General features: G+C 42.8%; 1 protein-coding gene across 1 annotated transcript in view; it reads right to left on the bottom strand.

The window, feature by feature from the left end:
* Positions 1–1,578: 1,578 nt before the first annotated feature.
* Positions 1,579–20,118, bottom strand: part of lcor (ligand dependent nuclear receptor corepressor) — a gene marked incomplete at its 5' end in the record, with an annotated part of 92,505 nt that continues 73,965 nt past the window's right edge. The window contains 4 exon segments of the mRNA XM_080453032.1: positions 1,579–3,139; positions 9,277–9,376; positions 12,839–13,420; positions 19,262–19,394. Of these exon segments, the coding sequence (XP_080309158.1) occupies positions 2,005–3,139; positions 9,277–9,376; positions 12,839–13,420; positions 19,262–19,394 (1,950 nt within the window). The 3' untranslated portion in view covers positions 1,579–2,004.

The raw sequence follows: 20,118 nt of genomic DNA on the forward strand, positions 1-20,118 counted from the left end.
CTATTTTAGAAAAGTGCTATTTTAGAAGTTCATCCACAAAAAACTTCCAGCGCCCCACCCTCCCCCTTCACCCAACTTCAGTGTTTTGCTGTTGTTGTCGTTGTTGTTAGTTTTTCTTCATTGATTAGCCAACAGTCTATTGGCTGTGGCGATGCTAAACCCCACCCCAAATCCTGCACCATTAATGGGAAGTGTCTTTGTCCTCCTGCCTTTTACAACTATAGGTCCCGCAGGGGAACGTTCCAAGTTTGAAACCCACTCCATCTGCCTCAGTCACCCTGAGTTAATAATGAGGAGAAAAATTCATCCAGAAATGCGGATGGGCTTTTTACGTCGTCAGCATCGTAATAATTTAGTAATAATATATTAATATGTTCCTCTCCTTCCCTCGCCTTTATCAACAACCCCACCCCACTGAAAAATATCCCTGTCCCACCCCAAAGAGCCCTGCTATAAATTGTCATAGTAAAACTGCCTTTAAAACTGTCCTTGAAAATGTAAGTAACCTTGAAGAGGGAAAAGAGTTTGCTTAAAACCGACCATTTCTGCTTAGTTTGGAAAAGAATAAATTCTGACATAATTATTACCTAAGACTTGTCAAAGCCCATTGACTACAGACTAATTCATACCTCGTCACATATGACCCTGTCCCTCGCCGATAATAACTGATTGATGCGTTTTTTTGTTTTCTGTTGAAAAGCGGTTATTTTCGGCGATTGGCACGGCTGTGAGGATGGTGTATAAATTAGACATAAGGCTAACTAAAGCCGTGCGTGAGAATAAGGTAGTCAATTGGATTAAAGCAGCAGAGTTTCACATTCTGATCCTGGAACGGTCTGTGAGCTATAGCTCACCAGCCTTCATCCAAATCAGTGACCCTATAGTTGTTAGACTATATGATAGTCACCGATTGGAGGGAAACGGTGAGGTGGCTCCGGCCTTTCCAATATCAGAGGTGAGACGCTGACGGATGATCATGAAGACCACAATCCACTTAAAAAGAAAACGGCTGATCAACAACAGCAACAATGCAACAATGCCGAGGTAACCTGGTCTGTATGCACCAGACCAAAAGTGTAGTGCAAAAGAAAGCAAAGCAAAGCAAAACAAAAACAAAAAAAAAGAGACAGAAGAAAAGAAGAGTCTACCCTAAAAAGTCAGTAGTATCTATGAAACTCACAAACATGCATCCCTGAATGACTTCTGTCTCACTTATTCTCGTTCAAAAGGACGGGTTAATGTTGCTTTCGTCCACATAGAGAACAGCTGAATAATCTAAGGAGGAAAGTAAAGGTTTGCAGTTAAAGCATAATGGCTACCTGGCGATCAGAGAATGGGCTTTTGATTCAGAACCCTTGGTGAATTATCAATGGCAGGATTATCTCTATAGAGGGCTCTAAACATAATAGACAGTTCACTTACCAATTTCAACTCCAGTACTGAGAGAGAAGTGGGGGTTAAAGGACATTAATTTGACGGTTTGTTCCAAAGGGTGATTTTTCAACCTCCCCTTAATTTTGTGCCCCCCCGCCCCCAAATTGGAATGCTCCACAGCCCAAACTACATTTAGAAGCAGTTATGGTCAGTGTATCAAGGTCAGAAATGGAGGGATTAGGTTTCGGGGCTGGGGATTATCAGCATGCTTAAGAAATTTTAAATCAATTGTCATGTAACTCATGTCTTTAGCTGCATTTGTTTAACCCCTTGATATAAGAGTCGAACAAATGCTTGCGCAGTGTCGGTCACATGACAACCGCAAAAACAAACAAAAAAACAACCAGCCGATTAGTTTAGTTTCTCTCCAGTTTGTTTTTAAAGAATCCTCCTCATGTTTTCCCTGCGTTTGTGCTCACCCAGATACTGCAAAGTAAATTGGCACAAATAAAGCCCCATCCATTTCAAATCATCTTAAGTCATCTGTCTGAGGTTTGATAAAGTTATTTCTGTCATTTCATCGATAGGTTTTTCTTAAATTGTCATCAAAACTCGTCATGTTTCTTGTCGTTAGTCGTCCTTGAGCTCAGCAGCAGCCAGCGGTGGCCCGTCGTCACGCGGGGTGGCGGTGGGGGTGTTCTCCGATTCGGCGGCGGAATCTTGGCCCGCCTCCATACTCATCATCAGCTTGAGCTTCTTCTTTGGGGGATTCTTCAGGGTGCCCAGGCGCTCCTTCACCTTGTACTCCAGGGTGCTGTGTGGGATCCCGTAGATGTTTTGGGCCTTCGACACGCTCATCTTCCCGCCCATGACCACCCCTATGGCCTCCTCCAGGAGCTCAGTGTTGTACTGGCGGTACCGACCCCTCTTCTTCCTTGGCTGCTTGTTGGCGAGGTCCCCTTCGGCGTCGGAGGTGGAATATGCTGGTCTGGAGGTCGGGTGGTCCATGTCGGAGCTCCAGTAGTCGGCCGCCCCGTCTAGCAGCCCCCCAAGGCTTCCCCCCAAACCTCCTCTGCGGTGCTGCTTGGGCAGAATGGCCCTCAGCTTGCGGCTCAGGGCGTTCTCCACGTGGCTACTGCCTCCGACCCCGATGGCCCCGTAGCCGTACAGCTCCGAGGCGTGGGAGTCCCAAGAGAGATCCATGCCCCGGACCTGAGGGATCTTCAGATCCACAGGAGGGGAGTGGCCCGGCTCTCTCTTGACCTGGTGGTTCTTGGAGATCTGGTTGTGGTGGTGGTGATGGTGGTGGTGGAGGAGGGAATTCTTGGAGGAGAAGGCTCCGTGGTGGTTGTGGTGGTTGTCCAGGAACAGAGGCAGCTCTTTGAGGTCGCTGAGCGCCCCGCTCAGGGCGCCGCTCAGGGCCCCGCTCAGGGCCCCGCTGGCCTGCTTCAGTTTCAGCAGGCTGTCCAGGTGGGCCTTGCTCCCCCAGGGGGAGGAGGACCCCTCGCGGCCCAGCAAGGCGTGCGCCTGGACGTGGTTGAGCAAGCCGGCCGACTCCAAGGTGGCCAATGAGAGAGCGGCGGGCTGGCTCAGGAGGTGGTGCTTCTGGTTGAGGAGCTCTTCCTTGATGAGCAGCGAGCGGGCCAACGGGGGCTTGGCAGAGGTGGAGCTGACGTAGTTGTCCCTCAGTCCCTCCTGCAAGCTTCTCGGCAGCAGGCCGTCCTCGTCCACCTCTCGGAAGGCGCGGTCTACCCTCAGGGGACGCCTGATTGGATAAGAGACAAAATGAGACCGAGTTAAGCGTGGTTAAGTGTCAGGTCTAATGATGTCACGTGATGACGTCTGCAGAATCAAAGCTTTTTGTGAGTAAAATTACATAGAAACTTTCCATAATTCCTATTTTAATTATTTATATTTTTTATTTTAGTTTGACTCCCTCCATTCACAATGCAAACAGAAACAGATACATTATGGTATGTGGTGTTGTTGTTGTTGGATTGTCACAGCATCCGATGCATCATAAAAGTTCTTGTATGAACCTACACTTTGTAGAAAGCTCTACAAAGTGTACAGTCAGGTCTACAAAGTCAAAAAAAAAAGTCTTGAAATGATTCCGTATGCTACAAAGCAGCCTTCTGAATAATGATGATGAACTGAACTATTCAAATACACATGACAATTGTCAGTTAGATGGTTGCACCCCTAAATATGTTAGTAGGATATTAAAACAGGTACAGTAGGTGTGTGTAGCGTGTACACCAAAGGAAAATTGTATGGTGTGGAGAATACAGAATACCAATTACCAGGATTCTTCATTCAGTTAATTGGTTTCTGTGCAATTACGGCGTTAACAAGGGATTCAGCCAGCTAAAGAAGTTGCAAACAATTTGATTTCCCTCACCACTTTATTTAAAGATAATTAATTCTTTACAATGACAAGGTAATTACATTACAGTTGATGTAGCGAAGCGAAATTATGCCTTATGTTGTTCCCTTGAATCTTATTATTTAAATCTCACAATAACTGCTTGTATCAAATTCATTACAGGCATAAAATATGCAATTCAAACTGCTTTAATATGGCATAAATGTTGATTTTACCAAGCACAGCCTTTTCTTTAAGTCAAACAATTCAGCTGGCTTCCGCCTCTTCACCTTCACCCACAGGTATTATGACTGCTCCTTTTTTATTACATTCAGCGTTAACGGTGGACCTCTTGTTTCAACTTCATACTGAGTTGAAATAACATATTATAATAAAATGATTTAAAATTATACTCAATGCCACAAATAAAAACAGAGGAATAGCATTGTGATGTGTTACTGGTGGCCTGTAAGCAATCCAGTGGAATTAACCATGAACACCAGCGTTTTTTTTTTTTAACACATTGAGTGCCAGTCGCGTATATCTACGCAAACCTATTTAAAGCCGCCAAAGCCCGTCGCGTAGATCTACGCCAACTGGTCTTTTTTTTTTTTTTTTTTTTTTTAAGTTCACATTACATTGTAGGCCTCGTTCGATACGACACATTTCATTGTAGCACCACCGGAAACGGAATTATCCGGGATCCGGTTTTTCCAATCCCATCCACTTCCATTCTTAAGCTAACACCAAACCGCCATTTTCTCGGTTGTAGTTTTTCTCGTCGCTGATCGCTGTTTAACATAAACAGTTGTAACTACAAGATGGCAGATCGGATTTTCATGCGGTCTTCACTGGTCGACTCAGACCGATCGCTTGTGTGTTTACAAAGAGTTGAATGCGCGATTTTAACAGATTTAACTTTGTCTACTGTGGCGACGTGAAGAAAACAAAAAAACAACAATAAAACGCTGGCACTGGTGAGTACATTATGAGATTAAACTCTGGCGTGGAATATTAAAGGAAGGGGGGGATATAAAACCTGTAGCACTTGACGTAGCAGTCTTATGCAAAGGTCAAAATGTAATTTAGATAGCATGTTATTTAGACAGATGCCAGGTTCATTTGTTGACCTGGCATCCTATAGTTTGTATAGTTAAAATGTACATATTATTATTTTTTTGATATTATAATGTTTAGATTGATGATAGGTTCTTGGTTTACCTGTGATCCTAGATTGCTGGTGCACTACACTGTCTCTATCTGCATTTGATGTATTACCTTGTGTTTACCTTGCTTACTGCAAATCGCTCTGGATTAAGAGCATCTGCTAAATCTCTCTCTCTCTCTCTCTCTCTCTCTCTCTTAAATACCTACATTGTAATTGTAAATTGTATGTGCATACTGTATGAGACGCAATTATCATTGGTATGTAAATGATCAGCCTCCATATACCCACTGGTCAACCTTTTTTTTAAATCTAGGCTAGCAGATATTCCAGTGCCATTGAGTGAGTTCTCGTGGTACAGAACACACTGGGAAGTGTTGCTGTATATGTCAGATTTTCACTTATCCTTCTCATAATAGAACGGTAGGATTCAAGTTAAAATGGCCAAAGTTGGAGTGTCTGGCGTCTCGGCCAGTTACTGCACAGACTACATGCTCCTTGTGAGTCACGAGGACCTACGTTTGAATCCGACTCCCGTTATGTCTCCAAAGTCTCTCCTCTCTCTGCCCTCGGTCTTCTGTCTCTTTAATTTCTGTCTCTTTGATCTAAATAAAAGTAACTTTGCAAAAAAGAAATGTGCTCAAAGTTGCCCTTTACCAAATTCAGTTTCCTAACATGATAATTCATACTGCTGGCCATGATGGGCTAACCACCTCAACCCTGGTGTGCCTATTTTGGGCATATTTTAAATGTTATTGAAATAAATTTCAAAAATAGCAAAAATCGAAAATATACAATCTCACAACACGTCGCAGTCGAGCTTGTAGATCGGCTATTTTCACTATTTGTCATGCAACAAGTATGAGATGTGGTCCAGTTGACAAGGTGCAGATATCATTATATATATATTCATATATAAAGACCTGAAGCAGCAATTAGAATAAATTAACTATATTCAGAACAATCGATTGAATTTAACTGCTCGCACGTATCTAATTTGTTTTTATCAGCATTAATAGGAAATCATTACAATGTTTAACATTTTAAGACGAAGATAATCTGAAATAACCTCTATACTCGCTCACAGTAATGCAACTAAATGCTGGGGCTTTGTTTGCATCTCTGTAACCTCAGTTCTTCAGCTAAGTAACTATAGCAACGGGCAGCAAGTGTCTTAAAAAAAAAGAAGAAAAAAAAGAAGCAGAACAAGAAATAGCGATGGCTGACGGGAAATTAACTTAACAGGAATGCAAAAAAAGACTGCATCCATCACAGAGGGGTATTCTGAGGATGAACAACTTAAATGAGCCATGTGGGGAGTCCTCTACAGGGGGTTTAAGATAGATTATCACAGTGGGACGTCTTAAGGCTCGCTGAAAACAATACAGGGTTAACTAGAGGCTTTGGAGTCTATCCTCTCTGAGAGGAGCTGTTCACAGCATTACAGTCGGGTGTCATTGGGGACACTTCACTAACACATCACCAGCGGATCTGATAATTCAACCTGATACGAAAACAACGGGAGCAAACAGGAATATTCTGTACACGGTGGTCGCGGCTCCTCTCCCCAAAGAGATGGGAATCAGACAGAGAGCAGCGGCATTTCAAGCATACAGTAACCATCATTAAAGGAGGAGTGTTGAGCGTCTGGCCGGCTGCGCAGGTCCTTGTTTCCTAATCCAGTGGTTCTCAAATATTTTCATGTCACGGACCCCCCAAATCGATGCAATTTGGCCAGGGACCCCAATTTTTAAAATACTTTGTGCCAGGGGACTCCCATAAGAGATGATTTGTCAAGACTTTTCAACATCAAAAATAAAAAAGCAGATTAAAATATGTTGTAGATTGGCTATTTTTTAATGTATTTTTTAAAAATATTTGAGCTTGTAGATAAGCTATTTTTCAATAGCTGAAAAAAGTGCTTAAGTGTTTAAACTGTTCCCACTTTGAGAACCAGTGTCCTAATGAGGCCAGCTTGAGGCGAGATGGAAGGCAGGGGGCGCCTCCACGCCTCTTAAAACTAAAACAAATTAGTATTACATGTCCTGATCTTAAAAAAACACTGGTATTGAGCTGAAGAGTGGCCAAAGGCGTTAGGGCCTTGGGGAACTTCTTGATTCCTACTTCACACTTGAAGCCTGAAGTCTTGTGCAGGCGTAGTTCATCGCACCAAGCTTTTAGTACCAAGCCTTTCCCTTGCATAACAGGCTACCACTGTTCCTTTAACCTCCTGTGTGGGAGTCAAAATACTTTATGTTTGGTACCTGAACATTTAGGCTCCCAGCCTCTCTCCTACATATACAGTATACTGTATTTATTTATTTCAGGATGGCTTAAGGTTATGTCGATTGGTCTGTCCGTCCGTACTTCCATGTGTCCGTCGAAAACCCTACTGATTTTGATGACCCCCCATGGTCTTTCCTCAAGCACCATTCTTTGGCCAAACTTCCCAGTTAGGTGTAAGGACCAGCACAGCCTGTTCTTAGTCTTGTTTAAACACAAAACAGTCTACACAAGTGATCCTGCAAACTAGGTTTGCTTTGACAAAAAAGCATGTTCTGTAAAGGAATCAAAGAAAACCACTCCAACTAACATTTTATCATTACACATACAGTATGAAACCTCTCCAAATCCATCTTTGACCTAGGGATTAAAAGTATTCCTGGTTAGCAGTGTTCATCAGCATAAGATGTATTACTCGTTAACACACATGTAGCAAGCATGACTTCAAGGCAAGTGTATATGGTTATCAATAAATAACTGTGGCTGCGTTGTTGCGTTTCGTCGATAACAAAGGCAATGGAAAAGAAGACAAAAGCAAAAGCAGACAAAGGCTCATGTCACGTCTTTGACACGCTCTGCCGTTGACCTCTCACACTGAATTATAAATACCTGTGTGCATAAATACATCCATATATGCCACGCAAAAAGCCTCAGCCATGAAATCAATGGGCATTGATGGGGCCGAACCGCACCAATCAGTACAGGATGAAAGGCAGGAGGCGTTGGCTGTGGTCGCCCCGAGGGCGGAGTTTACTCTTTTCACTCCTGTCGATTTTCTTTAAATTAAAAAAAGATGCTCTTTGTTGGATTTCCTCATCAATATGTCACGGCCGAAAATTAGCCGCGATGATACACACATTAATGCTAAGATGATCTGCCTTATGCTTTTATGTGGGTCCAACGTGGGATTTGTGCATGCGGAATCCATTTGCGGCAGCGGTAATTACAGCTTCTTTGCATGCCAAAGAGCAAACACACAGGGAGGGGGAATAATGAAGTACCATGCGTGAAGGCTATACCGAACGTGCTGTATGGACGTGGTGTTGAAGGTTCTCATTACAATTATTTTGACAGCGCTATAATTAAAGAGCTGTTAAACAGTGGTGGAAAGTCAAAGTATCAATACCCCTATGTAGAAATACTTTGTTACTGTGTGAAAGTCTGGTAATCAAACTTGAGTAAAAGTACAAAAGTATTGGCATCAAAATGTACTTAAAGTACCAAAATAAAAGTGCTCATTATGCAGGATGTCCCGTTTCACAAGTTATCATGTGTGTAAAATGTATTAAAAATCTTTTGAAAATAGCAGATCTACGACACACAACAGATCATCGCACACACAACACGTCGCACCGCGACGTGTTTGTGTGTGGTATGATCAAGCAGGGCATTCATTTACAGAAAAAAAAACCGTTAGAATATGGAGATAAGAGGTTTCTGTCTGATAGCAACGATATAGTTATAGTTATACCATAGTTATAGTTATAGTTATAGTTATAGTTATAGTTATCGTTATTAGAGTTCTCAATGGGCCTGAAAATGAAGGCCTGGCCTTAACTGGGCCCTAACTAGGCCGGCCCGAAGAGGGCCCCGCCCGAACAATTACCATAATTTTAGGCCCGAAAAACCCGAAAAGGTGTCATTATGTGCTTAAGGTCCTCAAAGTCACGCATCCAACAAGCTTTGAACCGAGCAGATTGGAACGCTGGACACTGGCTAGGAAGGTCGGACGGCGGCGAACTAGATAGGTGAGTAAAGTTCACTTTGAGCTGCATCCAACGCATCCACTGCCATTTCCGTCGGCCTTACCGTTCAGCCGCTAGGGGCAGTTGAAACATTTTTTTGGGGGGTAATCTATTTTTTTATCTTTTTTTTTTTTTTTTTCGGAACCCGAGGCTTGGCTTGGCCCGACTAATTAGCATACATTTTCGGCCCGGCTCGGTCTGAAACCGTCGGGTCGGGTTCGGATTCGGGCAGAATTTGAGAACTCTAGTGCTGAGTAGTAGTGCTGTCTGTCTGTCTGTCTGTCTGTCTGTCTGTCTGTCTGTCTGTCTGTCTGTCTGTCTGTCTGTCTGTCTGTCTGTCTCACCCCTTGACTCCAGGCGTGGAGCAGAAGCCGGGAGAGGTTTTGAGGAGGCCGCCGCCCACGCTGTGGTTCTTCTTGGTGGACAGGTCCAGGACGCCATCTTCTGAGGGGCACAACACGCACACACACACGCACACGCACACGCACACACACACACAAACAAACGTATATATACAGTGCACACAAACACAGCCGCAGAGGAACACAGCGGGTCAGAGGAAAACAATGTGTTGGGGTCATGTGATCAATACTGTAGCTCTCACTGGGCGTTTAGTCTGCTGAATAAGTTCAAAGCAGCAGGAAAGGAAAAAAAAGTCTTTCATCATCACTGTTCAGTCTGGTGTGTCCTTATTTAACGCCCTGTATCCCTCTATTATACACAGAGATGTGTATGAACGTTTTCTAAAAATGTCAAATATCTTTTTATTTAAACTTGTACTATAAAACTGTACACCACAACTAACATTCACAAGGGTTATGTTAACTGTGTGCGTTTGCCCTAGTTATTAGTTTTTTCCTTTCTGTTCTATACTTCTATAAAAAAAAATATTTGTTTTATTTTAGTTTTTCCTTTATATTAGTCCTTTTCATAATTGAATGTTTGTTATGTTAACAGTATGGGCATAGTCCTCTGGGGTGGGGGGAAAAAGAAAAGAGAAAAGCGGGAAATATATCTAAGTCTTTCCCTTGATGCTGTAAACAAACCCTTTAAAAAATATGTATATACGTTAAAAATATATATATATATTTATCTACAAGCTCATAATCCATCGCAATAATGCGTTGTAGATCTGTTATTTCTCACCTCTCAAATAGCCACTCTCTGTGTTGAACACACAATATCAATTTAACCACTTAAACCCCAGCATCCGTATTCTGGGGGAGAACTTTCACATTCAAATAGCAGATCTACAAGCTTACGACGCGCCGCAAAGCGGAGATATTTAATGTTGAGGGGAAAACAGTAAATACACTAGTATAGAGCCCTGTGGGACTCCGCTCAACAATGTAATGGGGTTTATGTGGTTAAAATTAAAATGTGTGTTGAAAATCAATGTCACTAATCCCACTGCATTGTTTATTAATCGCAACGATCATTATTTTCAGCTAATCCATCCTACCATGGTGTTTTGCATGAATGTCTTGTGGGAGCAAACACACACGCACACGCATGCACTCGCGCGCACACACACACACACACACACACACACACACACACACACACACACACACGCACGCACAGGCATACACACTCACTCACTCACTCACTCACTCACTCACTCACTCACTCACTCACTCACTCACTCACTCACTCATACACTCACTCTCCCCATTCTGTGTTAGTGTAATCCTCAAAGTGCAGCTGACCCCGTGACCTTCTCCCATATGGACAGTAGGACCTGAGACTGTCTCTCTAATCTTCAGCGCTTTTATGTGTTTAATCAGAAGTAAAACCCCAACGTGAGGTGATTTTAACCGATTAAGACCTGAGTTCGATTCTAAAAACATCTTCTAAATCCTTTAAAAGTTTTCTGGAAAACGTTAAAAAAGAAAAGAAAAAAGGTTGTCCAAAATTGAGACTTTTCAGGATTCAAATGAAGAATATCATATGTAGCAGATCTACAAGCTCGAATCGTGGCGCGAGAGCTTGTAGATCTGCTACTTTTGATGCTTTTGTGTGACGCTGTAGTGCGACAACAGCCCGACAACAGCGATATAGAGCAACAACTAAAATGACACAGAGGCATTCCCAGCTTGGAAAAGGTATAACAAGGAATAGGTGTAACAGGTCTAAATGGGTTAAAATGTTCATTTTAATATCCAGGGTGGCGGAGCATGGGGCTTACGGAAAAAAGTAAACAACACAATCACATGCGTATGAAAAGTATAATTGAACAATGCTATAATGCCACTTTGGGGGAAAAGAGAACATGTTACTGTACCTGGTTGTAACCCGATGCTGAACACAAATAATTAAGGCTTTACTATTTAAAAGAGCTTTACATCCAGTCGTGTCGTTTTGGAATGTACTTAACTTTATCTTCTCTATTATCCGAGTTAAAGGATAATCTCAACCTATAATTTAATTTCTAGTGGCAAAGTTACGGGGTGTGTGTGTGTTTGTGTGTGTTTAGGCAGGGTGCAGGTTTTTGCAAGAATTCAACATTTGTTTGGGAGGAAAGGCTTACTGTAAGCAGATTCCAAAAAGCTTGTTTAAAAGTAGGTGAACGGTCAAATGGAGGACAGGATCTAAAACTCTGCACTGTCCCTTTAACCTGGCATTCTGCTTAGGGACTGGACCTAAAACTCTGCACTGTCCCTTTAACCTGGCAGTCAGTTTAGTGATAGGACCTAAAACTGTGCACTGTCCCTTTAATCTGGATTGGACTGCCAGTTTATTTATTTTTGGTTACACTGGGGGAGCGGCCAAAACTATTTGGTGCGTGCGTGCATGCATGCATGCGTGTGTGCAATCGTACATGCGTGCGTGCACGTGGAGGGGAACGAAGGTGTATTTGTTTACCTTGTGACTTGAACTTTCTAACTAAAAACGTGCATCTGTATAATGTCAATCTTTATAAGAACTAGTAAACAACGGTTGCCATTTGCCCTGTATTTATAAGCATCTTGCGATGTATTTTAATGGTTAGGCTTTGTCCCACAGCTATGAATATAAAAACATGCACATGACGGACAATGGCAGCTGTCAACAGTATCAACATAACAGGCAGACAGGATTTCTGCAGGACATTAACAATATACTGTAAGTGCGTGTGTGTGTGTGTGTGTGTGTGTGTGTGTGTGTGTGTGTGTGTGTGTGTGTGTGTGTGCGTGAGCGCGTGTGCGTGTGCGTGTGCGTGTGCGTGTGCGTGTGCGTGTGCGTGTGTGTGTTAGTATAGAAGATGTACCATTAGGAAAACATTCAGGTTGGGGTTTGGATCAGTGTTGATTTTGACAACAAATTTTGATTCAGTTTTAGTTATAGTCTTTTGAATAAAATTCCATTTAGTTTTAGTCATATTTTAGTCATCTGAAAAGTTTAGTTTTTGTCTAGTTTTAGCCTACAAAATATCTTAAGATTATAGTCGACTAAATCTACAGTTGATTTAGTCGACTAAAATGTATTTTGGCGGTGCCTTGATGGCGTTGCAACCCAACCCGAGTGCGACCAAACATAAAATTACTTGTATTTTTGTTCTACTGGATCTCTTCTCCACTAGTCCCCCCCTAACATTTTAGTCTAGTTTTTATTTGTTGACGAAATTGTCAATATATTTAGTCTTAGTTTTAGTCATCATAGCTTAGTTTTTATTTAGTTTTCGTCAGTGAAAAAAGGTAGTCAACGAACATTTTTCGTCATAGTTTTAGTCAAACAAATTGAACACTGGTTTGGATTAGGCATTTAGGGTTTAGGGTTGGGAGTTATGCCTGATTTATATTTAGTTATGCGCCAGTGTCACACACCCAAAACAGTGAGTGTGTGTGTGTGTGTGGGGGTGTGTGTGTGTGTGTGTGTGTGTGTGTGTGTGTGTGTGTGTGTGCGCGTGTGTGCATGTGTCCTTACCCTGCTCGCTGGGTTCCAGGTCCAGGTCGTTGTTCTTCTTAACGGTGAGGTCCAGCGGGCCGTCCTGGTCGGCCATGAGAAGCTTGCTGAGGACGGGGTTCTGTGCAGAGGCAGCAGCGCCGACGACAGCACCACCAGCGCTCCCACTGCCGCCACCGCCTCCTCCGTTACTGGTGCCGTCGCCGCTCAGGGCAGAGGAGGAGGAGGAGGAGGAAGAGGAGGAGGAGGAGGAGGAGGTGGTGGGCACTGAGGTGGCGGCAGGGGCAGCGCTGGGGCTGAGGCCCGGGCCCGGGCCCGGGGAAGGGGAAGAGGAGGGGGAGTACGGTGGGGAGCTGGGGGGTCCCGACAGCAGGGCCAGCGGCCCCCCGGATGGTGGGGAGACCCCGGGAGAGTCGTCCGGGTCCAGGGCCGGGGCCGCGGAGGCCGCTCTCGGCAGGCTTTGGTCCTTGATGGTGCCGTTGGGCAGGGGTGGGTCGTCCTGAGTAGTTTTTGAGGTATATTCGGCAGCGAACTGGCGGATCATTCGCTGCATGATCTCACGAGCCACTAGAGGGATATGGGGGTCTGAGAAACGTGGGAGGTCTGGGGAGAGAAAGGAGACAAAAAGACAAAAACAAACATTAGATTTTTGTGTTCCTCTGGGAGTCTGCTCAGTTATTACCATGTTCTCTTGTTCAGTATACAGTATATTAGTATATTCAGTACGGTATATTCAGCTGCTGTGGGAAAATTTTGCCCACTGGCTAGAAGGAACGGGGAAAAAAAAGAGAAACAGGAATTCATCATCGTTCGTTCAGCCCTGCCTTTTGGGCTCATCTAAATTTAATAGAGGACAATTACAATTGGGTTACATCGCTGCTTTCACATGACCCTTGGGCCATCGGAAAACCCCATGTTCGTATAGATGCTATATGAGCATCAGTCCAACTCAGGCGGTCTTTAATCAATTCACTAGCAGAATATACGGTTTGCATCCGTTTGACAGATAATGTACAGTATTGTGTGTCTTGAGCCCAGCGGCAGTACACAGTATACATGCATCACGTGTCACAAATGTACTGTTAACCAGGGGTCTTCAACGTTTTTAAGTCCAATGACCCCCTAGCTGAGAGACAGATGAAGCAGGGACCCCCATATTGTGTAAAACTGTGAAAAAGTTTAATCTGCAACACTGATTTAATAGATAGTTGGATTCATGCTAATAAACCCTCAATATTTAGTCAACTTGACCATTGGCTCTGTACTTGGTCAGCTCTTTTTCCCTCTACACAAACTAGCCAAAAATAGCCGATCTACTTGTAGATCTGCTATTTTCGGCAAATGTTCCCCATCACAAAAAGATTTGGCGGACCCCCTGTAGTAACTCTGAGGACCCCCTAGGGGTCCCGGACCCCCTGTTGAAGACCCCAGCTGTAAACTACAGCTAGCATTACAACTACAGTAGAACTACTGTACCACACTCTTGGAATAAGCCTGGTAGACCGACAATAAGAATTGGACTGGTAAATACTAACAGTTTTATTGTTGTTGTTGTTGTTATTATTATTTGTTTATGGGTGCAAAGTTACTTTATGTCCCCCTTATTTCCCCACTTGGACCAGCCTCTACGGTATAAAGTTGCTTTCAGTGCTTTATGATCGCTACCTTATACATCTAACACAGGGAAATAAGGAACCTTGCACACTTCCGCCGAGACGGCCAGGAATGCCATGGGATCTTCATTTCAAAACAATGTGCTTTTGTCTTAATCCTATCGGTTAATGGGTTAATTAACCGCTAACGAGGGCCGGTTAATTGGTCATGAAATGAAATTCAGAATGAAACATCCCCATGGTAGATCGCATAACACCATATCTACTGTGTAATTACTCTCACCCCCTGCTGTGTGAGAGGAAATGTAGATCAAACACCAGGACGTTGATCTTATTGTCGAGCAAAAAGTTATACAACAACACAAAAACATAATAATGTGTGTGGTTATAATCCGGTATTGTCCCAAATACTGCACATGTACAGTCTATAATATTTGGATGCTGAATGCATATACTCTAGAGTACATCCAACCCAAATCCTCAAAACAATACAGTCGCCCCCCTAAATAAAAATTAATCCTCATCTGAAATAATCCCAAACCCACGCAGATACAGGACTTTAATCCTGCATACAGTGCTACTGCACATTTAATGCAATGTACTGTTTCTGTACGGTGAGGACACTGTGTTCATATGAAAGGTCCTTGTGTAATACTGCCTGTGTGCACCGTGTAGGCCATCCAATGTGAAGGTACAGGGGAGCTTTTACGTTTCATACAATTCCTTTAAATTATATTTTCACACAAAAAATGTAATCTGATTTTCACACAAAAAAAATCCATTGAATAACTAAAAGAAAGTGTGAACTTGTTGGTCGGCTATTTTCACTATTAACCCATTAAAACCGGGAAAGCATAGCTATTCAAAAATAGCAGATATACAAGCTCATAGCGCGCCACTTCTTGCCATGCTATAACTTATACGTTTTTGAAAAATCTTGAAAACTTGTGCAAATCTTGGAATATATAAAGTTTTAAAGCAAACATTTTTAACTCATATCTTTGCTTCTGGGGGTCCCTGGAAAAAATATTTTGAGATGGGGTCCACATTCAAATACATATAATTTTGGGGGTCCTTGACATGAAAAGGTTTGAGCACCACTGACATAGTAACATACGTTTTTCAGAAAACTGTAAGGATTTAGAAGACATTTGTAGAATCGGACTCAGGTATAGTATAGTGGTTAATTCATAATGTATTTTTGTATGTTTTTTTGTAAGTCCCGTGGGAGACACCAACGGTATCTTTTGGGTCTCTCGAGCTGAAAACGTTTGGGACCCCCCTGCCCCTAGATAGAACAAAGGCAGGCTTTGGGGCACATGCACGAGGCTTTTTGGACAACAATTACATTTTGGGGGGAAAAGGAACTTGTGCTTTGTTGTACGCTGAGAGGACAAGCTTCCGGAGGTACTGTACTGTACCTACAGTAAGTAAACAGGGCCGTCAGCAGACAGACAGACGTGCAGACAGGCATCAGTGTGAGTCCATGTGAACAAAACATTATGTGAAGGTACTGTACAACACGGCAGGAAGGAAGTTCAACCCCCTCCCCCCCAGACTGGAGATGTAATATTAGAGCACAGCAGAATGGGTGTGTATAAGTGTGTGTGTGTGTGTGTGTGTGTGTGTGTGTGTGTGTGTGTGTGTGTGTGTGTGTGTGTGTGTGTGTGTGTGTGTGTGTGTGTGTGTGTGTGTGTGTGTGTGTGTGTGTGTGTGTGTATACTGTATATAGCCGCTGTAGTGGCAATTTCCCTTGGGCAGGGTGTTTGAGCGCAGGGCAGATTGATTAGGTCCTGCCATTGATTGGACTAACATCTGTTTTCTTCACTAATAAAAATCCAGTCTAAAAAAAGAAAAACCAAACCATAAAACAATAAAACAAAACAAGCAGGAGCCAAGCACGGAACTTCTCCTTTGTCACGACATTGACAGCCATATAGGATCCCGCCGGCCAACCGCCCACACACACCCACCCACCCACCCACCCTTCCACCTACCACAGCGGTTTTCAACCTTTTTCATATCAAGTTCCATTATTTATCCGGCATTTGAGCCACGGACCACCGTTTGATGACATTTAGACTCTCAGACCCAAAACTTATATTTTGTTATCGTTGGATAAGATTTTGTCCACAATTCCATGCTGTATTGATGTTGGTACCAATAGGAGAGATGATAACAGGCAAACGTTGATCAAAATAACAATTCTTCTACATTCTCTAATTGTGTAGACCTATTTAACAATAACTTAACTCTTCAGAGCGTAAAATGAAACCAAATGGACCCTTACGGGTCCATTTGGTTTCATTTTACGCTCTCAAGAGTAAAAGATCTATAAGGGTCCATTTAGTTACCAACTCTATCATTTAGCTGGGGACCACCTGGAACCTCCTCAAGGACCACTGGTGGTCCCCGGACCACTGGTTGAGAACCACTGACCTACCACGTCACCCCCAGTCAACATCATTCTGTTACAGAGGGAGAGGGACAGGGACCCTGTGTGGGCAGGTTGCACATCAAGCGTGTTGCAGTACTGTCTGGTATGAAAGGTGTCTATGCTGTATAAAAACTCCACAGTATGTGCATATTTCTAAAACTAAAGAAACAACCCGTTCTCACTCCCAAGGCTTCACATTTTACCACTCTGTCAGTAGCCCTGAAACGTCAAGCTTTGGTAAGACTGGACACCATGGCGACGTTGCATGTTGACAAAACTATGCCTAAACCTAACCTCACAAAAATATACCTAAACCTAACCCTAACCTCACAAAAATATACCTAAACCTAACCCTAACCTCACAAAAATATACCTAAACCTAACCCTAACCTCACAAAAACTGTGCGGAGAGAGAAGTCGAGAGAGAAAAGAAAGGCCCACCCACGATGAGAGTCGATCACCGGAGGTTGCAGTTACTAGCTAAGCGCTGCTATCAGGTAAGCCACAAGGCAGCTGTCCAATTCCTCGATTCAAGTTCTATTTAAAGCTCCAATACGTGCGTTTTTGGTTCTTGTAGTCTTATAGTGACGCATTAGGGAGTGAAAATGACAGAGCAATAAATGACTGAAATTCTAGAAAACTAATAATGTATAATGATAGAATTATGTTAATTCAAATTGTGTACTGTTTACAACTTTGCCCCCAAAAAATGCGAATTCTGGTTAGTGTCCGGGCATATAGGGATAAAGCTCCTGCCCATCACCACGGACTCGATGTTTGAGTTCTGGCCATTTTCGCCAGTTGTTTTTTTATAACATGGGCTAGGAAGGTCGGACGGCGACAAACTAGATACCTGAGTAAAGTTCACTTTGAGCTGCATCCAACACATCCACTGCCATTTACGTCGGCTCTACCATTCTGCGGCTAGGGGCAGTTGAAATTTCTTTTTTGAGGGTATTAGATTTTTCCCACCCTCCAAACCTTCAGAACCGCTCTCAAAACCCACCTCTTCAATATGGCTTTCCCCAGCTAACTCCACACCCCCCTTTTCTCATCATTCCGTTTGATTCCGTTTTTATTGATTTTATTCCTTAGTCTAACCTTTCCTTTGTGTTTCCCCCCCCTAATAAAGTTGTTTTTCTTTTGTTGTTTTCTCCTCCCCCCCATGTAAAACGTTTTTCGGAATTTAGAAAAGCGCTATATCAATTTGAGATATCATTATTATATTAAATTGGGGGTGGGGGGGTTAAATGATTAAGAATAAAAAAATATAGGAATGCTTGTCTCTGTTGCATATTATCAAATAAAGGTTGCTGGCTAAACACATTAAGTATTACAAGATGTCTGGTTGGGATCAGATCATTTGTGATGAGCATTTACTTATTATTGTTATTTTGTTCTTTATCACCTTATTTTACCAGCACTTTCATTATTCACACAGATTAACTCAACTGATTAATTAACTAAAGGATTTGCTTGACCTTATTTACTTCTTGTAAAATAAGACTCAGACCACCAAACTATTGTGTTGTTGTTAGACATGTTCTAAGTGACATAAAAGCAATTAAAGCAGAGATAGACTTAATCAGTTTGAAAAATATAGCCCACATGTAGCTGTTCTGGATAATAATAATATAATTTATAGATGTAACAGTACTTGTGTCACACTTCTGTCAACAAAGGGTGGTATGTGTGAATAAATACAGGGTCATTAGTCTGCAGCAGTGTTAATTGCCAGTACACTAGTATTTAAAATGTAAACTAGTGTGGGTAACAATACCCTATGTCTTCTGAGTATTTTCTAAATCAGTGGTTCTCAACCTTTTCAGGCCGGGACCCCCGAAATTATCATCTTTGAACTGGGGACCCCCCCAGACTGACAAGGACTTGGAATGTAGGAGTTGAGGCATTACATTTTGTAAATTGAAATGTAAAAATATTCAACAAAACACGCTCCTCGATTATTCAGCACGCTCTTCTCGATTAGTCGATTAATTGAAAACATAATCGACAGAATAATAATCAGCACGAAAAGTATGGATAGTTGCAGCCCTGATCTACAGTGTGTGGTACTGTATGTCCCCTTTCTATGGAACACAGCATTGATAATGTACAATGTTTTTTGGTATGTACCCTTTCTATGGAACACAACATTGATAATGTACAGTGTTTTTTGGTATGTACTGTACCCTTTATGTGGAACACAGCATTGATAATGTACAGACAGTGTGTGGTATGTACCTTTTCTGTGGAACACAGCATTGATAATGTACAGACAGTGTGTGGTATATATACCCTTTCTGAACACAGCATTGATAATGTACAGACAGTGTCTGGTATGTACCCTAACACAGCATTGATAATGTACAGTGTGGTTTTTGTTATGTACAGTACCCTTTCTGTGGAACACAGCATTGAGGAAGTCTTGGGCCTGTCTCTCCAGACGGTGGAGTCTGGACTGCTCCTGTTTGTACTCTTCACTCTCAGACAGCACCTGGCCGTCTGCGCTGCCCTCCACGCAGTGATCCTGCACACACAGACATGCACACACACATTTTAACCATTTATTTATGCCCACACAAAGGAGAGCATACAAGGACACAAATATTGTAGGTGCAGTAAGCGGGTATAAGTAGCAGCGTCTCCACCATATGTGGCGGCTGCCATTTATAGCAGATACTAGCAATACTTTGCCAGCCTTTTGCCTCCTTTTTGGGCATGCTAAGTTGTTGAACACACACACACACACACACCCACACACAGTGGGCATGCGCCACACACACACACACACACACACACACACACACACACACACACACACACACACACACACACACACACACACACACACACACACACACACACACACACACACACACACACACACACACACACACACACAGGGCAAAAGGCACAAATCAGTCAGTTGTGTAAAATGCAGTGGGACACGTTCTCGATGAAGATGCATACTGGTTCAGTGACACGCTTGAGGAGGTTATATACATTAAAATATAAAACAAAATGTCACGATGAAGCCCATCCTCCACTTCATGGTCAGAGAGAGGGGGGATGCAATGACCTTGTAACCGCTTAATTCTGCTGATGCTATAAACATAAAACGCAAATGAAAAAGCAACGATTTCTTTAGGATTTCTCTTAACTGATCCTCTCTCTCTCTCTCTCTCTCTCTCTCTCTCTCTCTCTCTCTCTCTCTCTCTCTCTCTCTCTCTCTCTCTCTCTCTCTCTCTCTC

Source organism: Gymnoscopelus braueri, assembly GCF_963280865.1.
Source record: "Gymnoscopelus braueri genome assembly, chromosome: 2".
Classification (NCBI taxonomy): Eukaryota; Metazoa; Chordata; class Actinopteri; order Myctophiformes; family Myctophidae; genus Gymnoscopelus; species Gymnoscopelus braueri.